The sequence below is a fragment of the Symphalangus syndactylus genome, chromosome 10 (genome assembly GCF_028878055.3).
Source record: "Symphalangus syndactylus isolate Jambi chromosome 10, NHGRI_mSymSyn1-v2.1_pri, whole genome shotgun sequence".
NCBI lineage: Eukaryota > Metazoa > Chordata > Mammalia > Primates > Hylobatidae > Symphalangus > Symphalangus syndactylus.
In genome coordinates, this window is record NC_072432.2 from 91,017,612 (window position 1) to 91,033,953 (window position 16,342).

The 16,342-nt window shown below is 46.4% G+C and overlaps 1 protein-coding gene across 1 annotated transcript; it reads right to left on the reverse strand.

The window, feature by feature from the left end:
* Positions 1 to 103: 103 nt before the first annotated feature.
* On the reverse strand, positions 104 to 16,339 carry CCDC65 (coiled-coil domain containing 65). The gene is made up of 8 exons (XM_055295028.2): positions 15,981 to 16,339; positions 15,338 to 15,505; positions 5,525 to 5,694; positions 4,555 to 4,693; positions 3,187 to 3,384; positions 2,758 to 2,976; positions 596 to 748; positions 104 to 510 (listed from the first exon to the last, which is right to left on the reverse strand). Exons 1-8 carry the CDS (start codon positions 16,110 to 16,112, stop codon positions 235 to 237), a joined length of 1,455 nt encoding a protein of 484 aa, XP_055151003.2. The 5' UTR covers positions 16,113 to 16,339; the 3' UTR covers positions 104 to 234.
* Positions 16,340 to 16,342: the final 3 nt, after the last annotated feature.

Genomic DNA, 16,342 nt, shown 5'->3' on the forward strand with positions numbered 1-16,342 from the left:
TGGAAGTTGCCTAGCTGTTCTCTCTATTGCCTGGGACCACAGTGTTCCTAGTGTCCTCAAAGAGAACTGCTCTGTCCAATATGGAAAAGATATAAGGAGCTCATAAACTCCATGGAAATTTTTAATAGCAACATCCCTACATTTCTCAAAAAAAAAAAAATCTTTAGGAGTTGAAAGATTTTTTTCCTTAGATCACAGGTTGTGGAAGATCACGTGGGCTGCTTCAATTACATTTTAAGTGGTTGGATGTTGTTTATCACCTGGATGGGCTATACGTATGGACAAGGGCTGGGGTAAGTTGCTTTGATAGTTGACTATAAAGAGTGGGTTGAGCTGGCTCAGCACTTCGTCACTCACTGAGATGCCATCCAAGTACTGCTTCAGCATCTCCCGCAGCTTCCCATTGATATCTAGCAGCTGGGCTCGTCTGTGTTGGAGGCTCAGTTGCTCCAGTTTCACTTTGTTGTACCTTTTCCAGAAATTCTCCATTCCTATGTAGTCCACCATCACCTGGGAGTGGAGTTACAGAGAGAAGGTGTGCAGCGAGACCTATTAGCAAATGCTGCCCAATGCCGCACCATCCCCCAGGCTTTACCTTGGTGAGCTCCTCAGTAAGCTCTTCTAGATTATTCTCCTGAATCCCCTCCTGCTCCTTAGGAATCAATACTGATGAATAAAAAGGCAGCACTTTTTCTTCCTCGGTTTCAAATTTCCTACATATTTCAGCAAGTTTAAGGATCTTTTCACCCTATTTGAAGCAGGAAGAGAGTTTATATTAGGAAAGGGAGTGGAGAGGGAAGCTAGTGGAGTTGGTTCTCCTGTTTGAACCCAGGGAAGCTACTCATCCAAGTGGGAAACAATAGCAATAAATACATATAGCAAATGGAGGTTACCATGTAACACACACTATTCCAAGTATTTTCTTATTGTAAAATTAATTCATAGCCTGGGAAACATAAGAAGACCCCATCTCTACAAAAAATTATTTAAAAGCCAGGCATGGTGGCACATGTCTAGTCTCAGCTACTGGAGAGGCTGAGATGGAAGGATCACTTGAGCCCAGGAGGCAGAGGTTGGAGTGAGACGAGATGGTGCCACCACACTCCAGCCTGGGCAACTGAGCAAGACCCTGTCTCAAAAAAAAAAAAATAATTCATTATTAATAATTCATTCCTTTAAAAACTCATTTTTTTTTTTTTTTAAAGATGGAGTTTCGCTCTTGTTGCCCAGGCTGGAGTGCAGTGGTGCAATCTCGGCTCACCGCAACCTCTGCCTTCAGGGTTCAAGCGATTGTCCTGCCTCAGCTTCCCGAGTAGCTGGGATTACAGGCACGTGCCACCATGCCCGGCTAATTTTGTATTTTTAGTAGAGATGGAGTTTCTCCATGTTGGTCAGGCTGGTCTCGAACTACCAACCTCAGGTGATCCGCCTGCCTCAGCCTCCCAAAGTGTTAGGATTACAGGTGTGAGCCACTGCGCCCAGCCAAAACTCATTCATTATTAATTCTTTTTTTTTTTTTTTTTTTTTTTTTTTAGACAGGGTCTTACTCTGTTACCCAGCCTGGGATGCAGTGGTGCAATCCTGGCTCACTGCAGCCTCAATGTCCCAGGCTCAAGTGGTCCTCCCATCTCAGCTTCGCAAGCATCTGGGCTCACAGGCATGTGCCACTATGTCCAGCTTTTTTTTTTTTTTTTTTTTTGTAGAGATGGGCTCTCCCTATGTTGCTCAGGGTGGTCTCAAACTCTTGAGCTCAAGCAATCCTCCCACCTTGGCCTCCCAGAGTGCTGGGATTACAGGTATAAGCCACCATGCCTGGCCAGTTCATTTCAATTTAAAATGTAGACCGGACACGGTGGCTCACGCCTATAATCCCAGCACTTGGGAAGCCAAGGTGGGTGGATCGCTGAGGTCAGGAGTTCGAGAACATCGTGGCCAACATGATGAAACCCTGTCTCCACTAAAAATACAAAAATTAGCCCGGCGTGATGGTGCGCACCTGTAATTCCAGCTACTCAGGAGGCTGAGACAGGAGAATTGCTTGAACTGGGGAGGTAAAGGTTGCAGCGAGCCAAGATCACGCCACTGCACTCCAGCCAGGGCAACAGAGTGAATAAGACTTTGTCTCAAAAAAAATAATAATTAATTAATTAAAATGTAAGAGGGGGCTTGACGCAGTGGCTCATGCCTGTAATCCCAGCATTTTAGAAAGCCAGGGTGGGAAGATCATCTGAGGCCAGGAGTTTGACCCAGCTTGGGCAACATGGCGAAACCCCATCTCTACAAAAAATACAAAAGTTAGCTGTGCATTGGGGAGGCTGAGGCGGGAGGAATGCTTGAGCCCAGGAGGCAGAGGTTGCAGTGAGCCAAGATGGCGCCACTGCACTCCAGCCTGGGAGACAGAGTGAGACCCTGTCTCACCAAAAAGAAAAAAAAAAAAAAGTAGGAAGGGGCTCACCAGGGTGGCTCATGCCTCTAATCCCAGCACTTTGGGAGGCTAAGGCAAGAGGACTGCTTGAGGCCAGGAGTTCATAACCATCCTGGGCAACACAGTGAGACCCCATCTGTAGAAATACATAAATAAATAAATAAACTTAATTTAATGTAAGAGGGGAGGAAACATGGAATAAAAAAGGTATTCCAAGTGTCCACTCAGCCAGGAAGCAGGAAGAAGCCCCCACTATCCTTTCCAAATCCCTTTCACTTTGCAGGGAGGCAGGTTCCTTGACTTTGTTCTGATTGTCCTCTCCCCTGTGTTACCTTATCAACAATCTTTCTCAGGGCCTTGAGGGTGGCATTACTTTCCAGGGTGAGTTTGACTAAGTTCTTCTGGGATGCTGCCCGGGCCTGAGTCCTTTGGGCCTTAAGTTTTCGCAGTTGTACAAGGACCAATTCCTTGTCATTATGGATATACCGGTTCTCATCTTCACTCTCACGGCTGTGTATCATGATCTTGCCTTTTGAAATAGTTATGGCATCCTAGAGGAACAGAGTAGATTAGGGGAAACACTTGACCAACTGAGGGTCTTCAGTGAGACAGGTAAAAGGGCTGCCTGGGGACTGAAATCAGAGCATATCATCTTTTCCCAACCAATGATCAGTGATGAGGCCCAGGAGAAATGAGGGGAAGCAAAAGAGGGAATAATAGAGCAGTTAAAGCAGTGAGTACTTCCAGGTGGCTATACTAACCTGTAGTTTCTGTATTTTTTTCATCTGTACTTCAATCTCTTTGGAGCTCTTCTCATCCTTCACCTGCAGGGTCTCAAAGGCAGCCTTTCGATCCTCCGTGGCATCAGTGTAATTCTTGAGTACATCCTGGAACTTTCTCCACAGATCTTCTACTGTGTTTTCCAGGTGCAGTCTTAGAAAGTGCTTCTCTTCTAAATTCTAGCAAGTGACCCCAAAATAGCAAATGTTTGGAATTACCTTATTAGTGCCCTTTCACTTCCACCAGGAATCTCACCCTCTTGAACTGTTTGTAGCATAGTTTAGTACAGAGGTCTCCAGTGAAAATGCCTACACAAGACCAGGCAGATGATATAAATATGTTTTGTGGGCCGGGTGGGGCCTGTGGTGAACTGGAGAGGAAATGCTGCATTTGGGAGGAGGAGGGGCAGCCACTGAGCTCCACGTGAGCCTTGCCATTTGGAAATGTGGCCCAGTGTTGCCAGATCTTTAAATTTTTCAAGGGGAGCTGAAAATTTAGATGTTTTTTATGAAATCTCCAATTTTTAAGTGTAGGATGCTTATTCAAAAAATTTTATAAAACACTGTGGGGTAAATAAAAACAAAGAACTCCATACCCAAACCTAGGTCTGTGGGCTGGCTAAGATTGCAGCCTTGAGGACAGTGGAAAGTACTTTGGATCAAAGGGCAGGAGACCTAGATTCTCCTGGTTCTACCACAAACCAGCAGCATGACTTTGGCCCGTCATTTTACTTACTTGTGCCTTACTTTCTTCATCTGAAAATCACAGGGGTGAAGCCAGATGATCTCCTTGGTGCTTTTTAGCTCTAAAATGCATTCCCTTGACATTTTAGAATGGTCCTCCCTCCCAACCAATTTTCACAAAATTACAAAAAGCAGTAGGGATACCTACAGGGGCAATAGATGGTATATTGACTGTGTTGGCTAAAGGGGTCTCTTCTACCTCTAGTAGCCTTGAGCATTTTTCTTTTTTCTTTTTTAATTTTTTTTGAGACAGGGTCTCGCTCTGCCCTCCCCCAGGCTGGAGGGCAGTGTTGCTATCACAGTTCACTACAGCCTCCATCTTCTGGGCTCAAGCGATCATCCTACCTCAGCCTCCTAAGTAGCTTGGACCATAGGCGCACACTACCACGCCTGGCTATTTTCTTTCTTTTCTGGGGGGGGCCGGTAGAGATGGGGGGGGTCTGCCTATGTTGCCCAGGCTGGTCTTGAACTCCCAGTCTCAAGTGATCCTCCTGCCTTGGCCTCCCAAGGTGCTGGGATTACAGGTGTGAGCCACTGTGCCCAGCCTCCTTGAGCATTTTTCTATCACCTCCTCCCAATTCTTGCCTATCTACTCTCCCTTCATACCATGTTTTTGAGATCATTCCACATGCTCTGGAACTCCAGCTTGCTTTCATACTCAGAATCTATATAGTTCTGCTCCATGGCCATGAAGATATCTTGTAGATAGTGAATCTCTTTCTCATGTTGGTCAATAATTGTCTTCCTGTAGGAGACAAGACACTGTCCCTGCTCTGAGGGATACGGGATATTGACCAATAATGACAATTCAAAGCAGTATGTAATAAATCTATGTGAATGGTACAAACTCTTAGGTACTGATGGAGAAAAGAGAGAGGGAAGGCTCTATTCTTTTTAGGGCTAGAAAGAATGAATAAGGTTATTTTATTTTGATTTCTGAATGGGTAATACATTCATGTGATACAAAAAAAGTACAAAAGGTTACAGTGAGAAGTCTCTCTCCCATCCTGTTCCCTGCCAAATGGGTAGGATTTTCATAGTTGAAAGTGGGTAGTTGGTAAAAGGAATTTGAGGAGTTAAATTTAAAAAGAAGAAGAAAAAGTTATTTAAAAAAGTAAAACAATAACTTAGCCAGGTGTGGTGGCACGCACCTGTAATCCCAGCTACTGGGGACACTGAGGCAGGAAAATTGCTTGAACCCGGGAGGCAGAGGTTGCAGTGAGCTGAGATCGCACCACTGCATGCCAGCCTGGACAACAGAGCAACACTCTGTCTTGAAAAAACAAAACAAAATAAAAAAATAAAACAATAAAGAAAAAAATAGTGAAAGAAAAAAAAGAAGAAAGTGGGTGGTGAAGGCACACAGACAGGGGCCTGATGTGAGTAAAGGGAAGCTAGAACTGCAAACTTAAGCGAGTTTGTTTAAAAGGAACCAAGATATTCTCTGCTGGGGGTCCTGTGATAATCAATGTGGGATGCTCCAAGATACTAGCCACTTGCTTACAGGCAACTCCTTGACCCAGACTCTGGGCACTCCCCTGGATTCAATTCCCCATCTTCTCTTAGGCCCCCATACCTTTCTGTCTCAAACTCCTTGGTTAGGGCTTCCAGCTCCATGTTGTAACTTTCCTCCAGGAGACTGAGCCGGCGCCTCTGCAGGGCCAAGAGCTGGTCAACATTGTGCAAGTGGCTGCGCAGGGCACGGGCGTACTGCTCCTCGGCTTCGGACAGGTCTTTAGCTAAAGACTAGGCCAGAAAGAGAGTTACCATTCCAGCTGAATAGCATCTCTGTGAGAAAATAAAAATATATTCAGCTGGCAGATTTTTCTTTGTTCCTAATGCCAATTCTTTGGCTTTAAGAATGTTGGCTGTCCTCCTCACTCTTGTGTAAAGCAAGAGTGATGGCAAGGGCTGAGCAAGGTGGCTCGCATTTGTAATCCCAACACTTTGGGTAGCCAAGGTGGGAGGATTACATGAGCCTGGGAGCTCAAGACTAGCCTGGGCAACATAGTGAGACCCCCCCATCTCTACAAAAACAAACAAACAAACAAACCCATAAAAATTACCCAGGCCGTAGTCCCAGCTACTCACAAGGCCTGGGCAGGAGGATTGCTTAAGCCCAGGAGTTCAAAGTTGCAGTGAGCTGTGATCATGCCACTACACTCTAGCCTGGGTGACAGAACAAGACCCTGTCTCAAAAAAAAAAAAAAAAAAAAAAAGACCGGGCACGGTGGCTCACACCTGTAATCCCAGCACTTTGGGAGGCCGAGGTGGGCAGATCACAAGGTCAGGAGTTCAAGACCAGCCTGACCAACATGGTGAAGCCCTGTCTCTACTAAAAATACAAAAATGCTGGGCACGGTGGCACAAGCCTGTAATCCCAGCACTTTGGGAGGCCAAAGCAGGTGGATCATGAGGTCAGGAGTTCGAGACCAGCCTGGCCAACATAGTGAAACCCCAGCTCTACTAAAAAAAAAAAAAAAAAAAAAAAATCCGGCCACGGTGGCAGCCGCCTGTAATCCCAGCTACTCGGGAGGCTGAGGCAAGAAGAATTGCTTGAACCTGGGAGGCAGAGGTTGCAGTGAGCCGAGATTGTGCCACTGCACTCCAGCCCGCGTGACAGTGCGAGACTCTGTCTCAAAATAAATAAATAAATAAATAACAAAAATACAAAAATTAGCTGGTACGGTGACGCGTACCTGTAATCCCAGCTACTCAGGAGGCTGAGGCTGGAAAATCGCTTGAACCCGGGAGGCCAAGTTTGCAGTGAGCTGAGATCATGCCACTGCACTCCAGCATGGGCGACAGAGCGAGACTCCGTCTCAAAAAAGAAAAAAAAAGTGATAGCAAAGAGCCCCATGAAGCCAGCCAGTGTCCTGTGGACGACTAACATTTATAGTGATGTAGCTACCACTGAAAGGAATCAGGGATTCTTGGAGAAATGGGTGCTTTGAGGTCTGATGCAGAAAATAAGTTGAACCTGGGGTATCTTTTTTTTTTTTTTGAGATGGAGTCTTGCTCTGTCACCAGGCTGGAGTGCAGTGGCGCGATCTTGGCTCACTGCAACCTTGGCCTCCCAGGTTCAAACGATTCCTGCCTCAGCTTCCCGAGTAGCTGGGACTACAGATGCATGCTGCCACGACCAGCTAATTTTTTACATTTTTAGTAGAGACAGCGTTTCACCATGTTGGCCAGGATGGTCTCGATCTCTTGACCTTGTGATCTGCCCGGCTTGGCCTCCCAAAGTGCTGGGATTACAGGCATGAGCCACCGCGCCCGGCAGAACCTGGGGTATCTTACCATAAAAGATAGCAAAGAAACTATAAAAGACCAAAAGGGTCATGTCAGAAGGACCCAGGAACCAACATGAAGTGCCTCACTGAGGCAGATTTTCCAAAGAAAATCACAGCAATATCTCCCATCCTACAATTCTCTGCTATGTGACCTTGCCACTCCACCATCAAAAGGTGGTGTCTCTTCTTCCAGCTCCTTGAATTTGGGCAGACCCTATGACTACATGGGTCAATAGAATATGGTGGAAGTGACACTATGCCAGTCCCAGGCATAACCCTTGGCTGGCCTGGCAGTTTCTGCTTCCTGCCCCTTAGAATGCTTGTTCTTAGGATGGTCCCTCCAGGAGCCTAACAGTCATGCTGTGAGAAGCCAAGTGCACATGATTTTTTTTTTTTTTTTTTTTTTTTTTTTGAGACGGCTTCTCACTCTGTCACCCAGGCTGGAGTGCTGGAGTGCAGTGGCGCGATCTTGGCTCACTGCAAGCTCCGCCTCCTGGGTTCACACCATTCTCCTGCCTCAGCCTCCTGAGTAGCTGGGACTACAGGAGCCCGCCACTATGCCCAGTTAATTTTTTGTATTTTTTAGTAGATAGATGGAGTCTCACTCTGTCGCCCAGGCCAGAGTGCAATGGTGCAATCTCGGCTCATTGCAACCTCCTCCCCCCAGGTTCAAGTGATTCTCCTGCCTCAGCCTCCCAGAGTAGCTGGGATTACAGGCACACACCACCACACCTGGCTAATTTTTTGTATTTTTTTAGTAGAGATGGGATTTCACCATGTTGGTCAGGCTGGTCTTAAACTCCTGACCTTGTGATCCGCCAGCCTCGGCCTCCTAAAGTGCTGGGATTACAGGTGTGAGCCACCGTGCCCAGCCAGAAGTTTTGTTTTTTTTTAATCAGTTATCACTGGAGGATACCAGACAACCAATTTTTAAAAAAACTGGTAAATAAAGGCAAGAGAAAGAATCAAGCATTTATCTTGCCTTTCCTATATAAACTATAGCTCTGAGTAATTGAATAGAAAATGAGGGGAAGTATCTCTTTTCAGAAATACTCAAGCTAATGAACAAAAAATGAATAATACTATTAGAAAATCAGGCCAGGCACAGTGGCTCACACCTGTAATCCCAGCTCTTTGGGAGGCTGAGGCAGGAAGATCATCTGAAGCAAGGGTTTGAGGCCAAGAGTTTGAGACTAACCTGGGCAAAAGAGTGAGGCCCCCGTCTCTATTTCTTTTTCTCTCCTTTTTTTTTCTTACTGGATCACTACATCCAGACCCCATCTCTATTTCTATTTCTTTTTCTTTTGAGTCAGGGTCTTGTCCTGTCACCTAAGCTGGGGTCAGGTTGGCATGATCAGAGCTCACTGCAGCCTCAACCTCCCAGGCTCAATTGATCGTCCACCTCAGCCTCCCGAGTAGCTGGGACTACAGGCGCACATCATCATGCCCCGCTAATTTTTAAGTTTTTTTGTAGACAGGTTTTTGCCATGTTGCCCAGGCTGGTCTCGAACTCTTTTTTTTTTTTTTTTTTTTTTTTTCTGAGACAGAGTCTGGCTCTGTCCCCCAGGCTGGAGTGCAGTGGCACCATCTTGGCTCACTGCAAGCTCCGCCTCCCGGGTTCATGCCATTCTCCTGCCTCAGCCTCCCGAGTAGCTGGGACTACAGGTGCCCGCCACCAAGCCCTGCTAATTTTTTTTTTTTTTTTTGTATTTTTAGTAGAGACAGGGTTTCACTATGTTGGCCAGGATGGTCTCGAACTCCTGACCTAGTGATCCGCCCACCTCGGCCTCCCAAAGTGCTAGGATTACAGGCTTGAGCCACCGTGCCCGGCCATGGTCTCGAACTCTTGGGCTCAAAGGATCCGCCTGGCTCAGCCTCCCAAAGTGTTGGGATTACAAGCATAAACCACTGTGCCTGGCCCCATCTCTATTTCTAAAATAAAATTTAAACATTTTAAAAATAAGCATTTTTGCATCTCCCAATGATTTAATGGATCAACAGCTGCTAACATCACAAAAAGAGAGCTAGGCCGTATGTGCCTCTTGATACAACATCACCAAGCATCTAAATCCAATTACCAAAATGAAAATACAGAAGACAAAGTAATGTGTTAAACTGCAATACAGAATACTATGCAGTTGTAAAATAAGAAGCTCTTTATGGGAAAATATGGAACAATATATATATATGAGCATAATCTCGGCTCACTGCAACCTCTGCCTCCCAGGCTCAGGTGATCCTCCTACCTCAGCCTCCCCAGTAGCTGGGACTATAGGCACATGCCACCACGCCCGGCTAATTTATATATTCTTAGTAGAGACAGGGTTTTACCATGTTGCCCAGGCCGATCTCGAACTCCTAGGCTCAAGCGATCCGCCTGCATTGGCCTCCCAAAGTGCTGGCATTTCAGGCATGAGCCACTGTGCCCGGCCTCCAAGATGTATTATTAAGTGAAAAAAGCAAGGTGCAGAATAGTATATAATATGATCATTTATGTAAAAAAAGAAAAAAGTTTATGAAACTAGAATTATTGGAAGGAACACTGGGTACCTGGAAGGCACTGGTGGGGAGGAACTTTTCTCTATATAACCTTTTTTTCTTTTGAATTTTGAATCATGTGAGTGTATTACCTTCAAAAAAGTAAAACAAGATTAAACAGAAAAGCATTTACGGAATTGCCCACATGATCCAGGCACCTTGAGTCCACTCATTGTAAACTACCATGACCTCTACACAGAGATAGCTTTTACCTTATACGTTTACAATGATAAAAGGATCTTATGAAATAGGTTCTGATAATGGAAGACTATTCACTCACTCAACAAATGTTTACCTAACCCCTGCTACGCACCAGCACTGGGCTGGATGTTGAGGATTCAGAAATAAAAAGATATGCCCACTGCTCTTGAAGGAGCTTACAGTCTAGTAGGAAGAGTTACATAAATAGAAAATCACAACATAACATGGAAATTGCTCTAAGGTTGATGATTTATTGAGTGACGATGAGATATAAAGGACTGAGTGCCTACATCTGACTAAGCACTGGGAAAGGCTTCATAAGAGATGTCATTTGTATCAACTCTTGAAGGAGGAATGAAAGTTTGCCAGGATGGTCGGGCATGGTGGCTCACTCCTGTAATCCCAGCACTTTGGGAGGCTGAGGCAGGCGGATCACCTGAGGTCAGGAGTTCCAGACCAACCTGGCCAACATGATGAGGCCCCGTCTCTACTAAAAATACAAAAATTAGCCAGCATGGTGGCGCACACCTGTAGTCCCAGCTACGCAGGAGGCTGAGGCAGGAGGATCACTTGAACCTGGGAGGTGGAGATTGCAGTGAGCAGAGATTGCACGACTGCACTCCACCCTGGGCAACAGAGTGAGACTCCGTCTCAGAAACAAAACAAAACAAAACAAAAAAAACGGGGCTGGGCGTGGTGGCTCACGCCTGTAATCCCAGCATTTTGGGAGGCCGAAGTGGGCAGAACATTTGAGGTCAGGAGTTCGAGACCAGCTGGCCAACATGGCGAAACCCCGTATCTACTAAAAATACAAAAATTAGCTGAGTGTCGTGGTGCGTGCCTGTAATCCCAGCTACTTGGGAGGCTGAGGCAGGAGAATCGCTTGAACCCGAGAGGCGAAGGTTACAGTGAGCCGAGATCGCTCCACTGCACTCCAGCCTGGGAGACAGAATGAGACTCTGTCTCAAAAAAATAAATAAAAATAAAAATAATAAGAAAGTTTGCCAGGACGACTGGAGAAGAAATGGAGATGAGAGTTCCAGATACGGGGAATAGCATGTGCAAAGGCACAGGTAAGAAACAAGGCTGGCTGTACAGGTAGGCAGAGGCCAGGTGCGGTGACTCATGCCTGTAATACCCAGCACTTTGGGAGGCCAAGGCAGGCAGATCACCTGAGGTGGGGAGTTCGAGATCAGCCTGACCAACATGGAGAAACCCCGTCTCTACTAAAAATACAAAATTAGCTGGGCATGGTGGCACATGCCTGTAATCCCAGTTACTTGGGAGGCTGAGGCAGAAGACTTGCTTGAACCTCGGAGGTGGAGGTTGCGGTGAGCCGAGATCGCACCATTGCGCTCCAGCCTGGGCAACAAGAGCAAAACTCCATCTCAAAAAAAAAAAAAAAAGAAAAGAAAAGAAAAGAAAAAGTAAAAGAAAAGTACAGGTAGGAACCATATCATGAGGGCTTTGATGTTTTTACTATGGAGTTTGGATTTTTTCCTGTAGATGGGGGAACCACTAAGATTTAAGCAGTGGAGTGACAGGATTAGATTTCTCCATTAGAAAGATAATCCTGGTACTCATGCCTATAATCCCAGCACTTTAGGAGGCCGAGGCAGGTGGATCACCTGAGGCCAGGAGTTAGAGGCCAGTCTGGCCAACGTGGTGAGACTCCGTCTCTACTAAAAATGCAGAAATTAGCTGGACGTGGTGGCATGCACCTGTAATCCCAGCTACTCAGGAGGCTGAGGCAGGAGAATCACTTGAACCCAGGGGGCAGAGGTTGCAGTGAGCCAAGATTGTGCCACTGCACTCCTGCCTGGGTGACTCTGTCTAAAAATAAAATAAAATAAATAATAATAATCATCATCATCATCACCATCATCTCCGGTAGTTCTGCAGAGAATCCAGAGGCAGTTCAATGTGGAGGGTGGAAAACAGGAAACTATTACTAATAGTTTAGGTTAGAGATGATGCCCAGGTCTCAACTACAGGAGGACAGTGGAAAAGGACAGCAGGGTATAGCTTTGAAAACTACTTTAAAGTAGACGACTTATACAACACTTAGTAACAGAGGTCAGGGATAGATGCAAAATCTAGGATGGACTGGGCCCAGTGGCTCATGCCTGTAATACTAGCACTTTGGGAGGCCGAAGTGGGAGGACTGCTTGAGGCCAGGAGTTCAAGACCAGCATGGGCAACATAACGAGACTGCATCTCTATAAAAAATTTAAAAATTTGTTAGGTGAGGTGGTGTGTACCTGTGGTCCCAGCTACTCCAGAGGGTGAGGTGGGAGGATCAGCCTGGGCAACACAGCGAGACCTTGTCTCTACTAAAAATTTAAAAAATAATTTAAAAGTTTAGCCAGTTGTAGTGAGAGCCTGTAGTCCCAACTGCTCAGGTGGGAGGATCACTTGGGCCCAGGAGCTTGAGTGTAATGAGCTATGATCGTGCTACTGCACTTCAGCCTGGACAACAAAGTGAGATTCTGTCTCAAAAAATAAAATAAAATAAAGCCAGGGTAATGTGTAAGATTGTCTGGCCCTAGAAAACTGGTTAAAGGGTGAGATGGCCAGACTCAGAAATCCGGAGAATGCTAAAGTTCAGAGGATGGAGAGAGGAAGATAAACTCACTGGAGTGAATGATTTATGTCCCAGAGGTAGGAAAAATGACAGAATGGTGTCATGCAAGCCAAAGGAGAATTTCAAGACCCAGGGCATGACCAAAAATGTCAGTGCCATAGAGAGGTTAGGTTAGATAAACACTAAATGATGAAAATTAGCCACAATTCTGAACCAGTGGCCTTTACCTGAGCAGTTTCCTAGAGAAAGGTAGAAATCAGATGTTGTGGGATACAGGGTAAAATGGAAGTGAAGAAGTAGAGATAGTGAGGATCACTAACATTTCCACATTTAATATGTGTAGTCTTATTCAGGAATGACCCTGAAGGTGGTTAATATTAACAGTGTGTAATTTACCTAAGCAAGAACTGTTATCATAAGCTGTGAGGCTGCTGTGTAGGAAGAAGTTAATTGTCTCGGGGTGAACCTGGCCAACTACTCAGCTTCCCTTAACCCATTCATGCCTGAGGTTGCAAATATTTTTTGTGAAAAATCAGATCTTGGCGATGACCTTGAGCAGTACGAGATATATAACTCCCACAAACTTAGCATTACAATAATGGAACACTAGGCAATGAACACTGCTGTTCTTATCAAGTGCTTCTTTTTTTTTTTTTTTTTGAGACGGAGTCTCGCTCTGTCGCCCAGGCTGGAGTGCAGTGGCACAATCTCTGCTCACTGCAAGCTCCACCTCCCACGTTCACACCATTCTTCCGCCTCAGCCTCCCGAGTAGCTGGGACTACAGGCGCCCGCCACCACGCCCGGCTAATTTTTTGTATTTTTAGTGGAGACAGGATTTCACCATGTTAGCCAGGATGGTCTCGATCTCCTGACCTCGTGATCCGCCTGCCTCGGCCTCCCAAAGTGCTGGGATTACAGGCTTGAGCCACCGTGCCTGCCTCTTATCAAGTGTTTGATAACTTCCAATAAGTGTCTGAAAAAGCCTCTTAAAAATCCGTAAGGTATGGGCTGGGCGCGATGGCTAACGTCTGTAATCCCAGCACTTTGGGAGGCCGAGGCGGGTGGATCACCTAAGGTCAGGAGTTCCAGACCAGCCTGGCCAACATGGTGAAACCCCGTCTCTACTAAAAATACAAAAATTACCTGGGCTTGGTGGCGGACGCCTGTAATCCCAGCTATTCAGGAGGTTGAGGCAGGAGAATCGCTTGAACCCAGGAGGCGGATGGTGCAGTGAGCCAAGATCGTGCCACTGTACTCCAGCCTGGTGACAAGAGTGAAACTCCTCAGTGGCTGGGCGTGGTGGCTCACGCCTGTAATCCCAGCATTTTGGGAGACCCAGGCAGGCGGATCACCTGAGGTCGAGAGTTCAAGACCAGCCTGAACAACATGGAGAAACCCCATCTCTACTAAAAATACAAAATTAGTGGGCATGGTGGCACATGCCTGTAATCCCAGCTACTCAGGAGGCTGAACCCGGGAGGCGGAGGTTGCAGTGAGCCAAGACCGTGCCATTGCACTCCAGCCTGGGCAACAAGAGTGAAACTCCGCCTCAAAAAAAAAAAATCCATAAGGTATAACTGGTGGGGTGTGGACTTCTAATGAATAATGGTTATTGCAAATTTGAGGACTCTTAATATTTATCTCTGGAAGCTGCCCAGGATCTTCTGAGCTTTTTCCCCAGGGGTTAGGCTATGAAAGAGAAATGTGTGTTTTCTAGAGGGGGAATATCATGTTGGCAATGTATATTTTGCTGTTACTGTGGGCTTTGTTTTGTTTAAAATGAAAAAGACTGGCTGGGCGCAGTGGCTCACGCCTGTAATCCCAGCATTTTGGGAGGCCAAGGCGGGTGAGTCACAAGGTCAGGAGATCGAGACCATCCTGGCCAACACGGTGAAACCCCCATCTCAACTAAAAATAAAAAAATTAGCCAGGTGTGGAGGCACACGCCTGTAGTCACAGCTACTCGGGAGGCTGAGGGAGAAGAATCACTTGAACCTGGGAGGCGGAAGTTGCACTGAGCCGAGATTGTGCCACTGCACTCCAGCCTGGCAACAGAGCGAGACTCTGTCTCAAATAAATAAATAAATAAATAAATAAATAAATAAATAATGGAAAAGACTAAGGAGAAGGCAGTAAATGGAAGCAGAATATTAAAAGTAAGACAAAAGAAGGGGTACAGAAAATCCCTTAGAAGAAGAGATAGGATGGAATCAAGAACTCAAGAACCTCCCAAGAGCATAAGGATGGCTGACTGAATTGCTTAGAAATCCTGAACTGCTCTTACCCATGGAGATCTTCTCAACTTTATCCAGGGCCACTGCAGTTGAATCAAGAGGCCAAACAATTTAGTTGAATGGAGCACTGCAGTGGGAATCAATAAACACATGCTGGAGTCCTGGTTCTCTCACTGACTAGCTATGTGACCTTGGGCAAGTCAGTTCCCCTCTGGAACTGAGCCTTCTGACATTGAAATGAAGGTGTGGGACTCATTTCAAGTCACTGGGTGATGTCTACTGTGCCTTATGACTCTACTATTGGATAGTACTGGTTTTGGGCAATAGATGACAAGGAGAGTGGCTCCTCTAAGGGAGAGAGGGATGAAAGACAGCCCAATATTCTATTTTTTATTTCTGTGAAAACCGTTATTACCAATAGCCTGGCTTTCTCACAGCATGTGTCTTGTGAGGGCTTTAAGATGGATTAATTCACTAGGCTCGTTCTATTAAGAGGTCAGGAAGCCACACTCAAGGTTTCCTTGGAAAGAGTGCCTACCTTGATGACATTGTCCTTACAGTCCACCACTCGTTCAAATGTTTGGCTGAGGATCTCAATGTCCTTATGAAGCTCTCTGGTCTTGACTTCCCGAAGGACAGTTCTCCACTGTGTGTTAATCTTATTAAGGTTCAGAGCACTGTTGTGTTCCTCCTTGGCCAGCTTGTCCTGTGTGAAGGAATAAATATACCTCCAGGAAGTCAGGGCCTTTCAGTACAACAAACAAGATCACTCTGTAAGTCAGCTGACACCTTACCCCTTTTCGATGGGAACGGCCTGATGGCATTTAGGGAAGGCAAGGGTGAATTTCCTTCAGGGTGGGAGCATCAGAGTAGGATGTTGTTTGTAATGACCCATCTCCAGGGAGAATATCAGCATTCCAGACAGCTGGGACAGCTGACAGGACCTACGGTCCCTGTTCTGGGATTCAATAGAGATTGCCAAGCTGTATACCACGCACCCCCTCCATGCTTCGCAGAGAACACTCCCGCCTCCCAAACAATGTTGCCTGAAATCTAAGTATATCTGGGTCTCAGGATTTCCGGAGGAGGGAAGGTCAGGATGAAAATGAGGTTTCCTCAGTGACAGGGCCAGCGCAGGGGGTGGATGGGGTTGAGCAGGACATAATGCAAAAGGCCATCACCTTCAAGAACTGGCTGAGGAGCCTCTCCTTCTTTTTGGCCATCTCCTCCTCTGCCAGCAACTTCTGCTGAAACAGAAGCAGCTGCTCCTCATCGGACAGGGGCGTGTTGGCCATTTTTTCTTTCTTAGGCATGGAGGGGCAGGGGATTGGATCCGGGAAAGAAGCCTCGGCCTGCCTCGGCCCGCGTTATAGAGCGTAGAAGAAAAATGTCCCTAGAAAGGGGCTTCCCAGAACTGCCCCTCGTTGTGGGCGGTTGTGGGACCTGAGATCTCAGCCCTTGAACAAGAGAGACCCCCGGCTATCAGTGAGGCTGAGCTATCCCACGGTGAGACGCGTCTAATCTCCTAGCAACGAGGATCTCG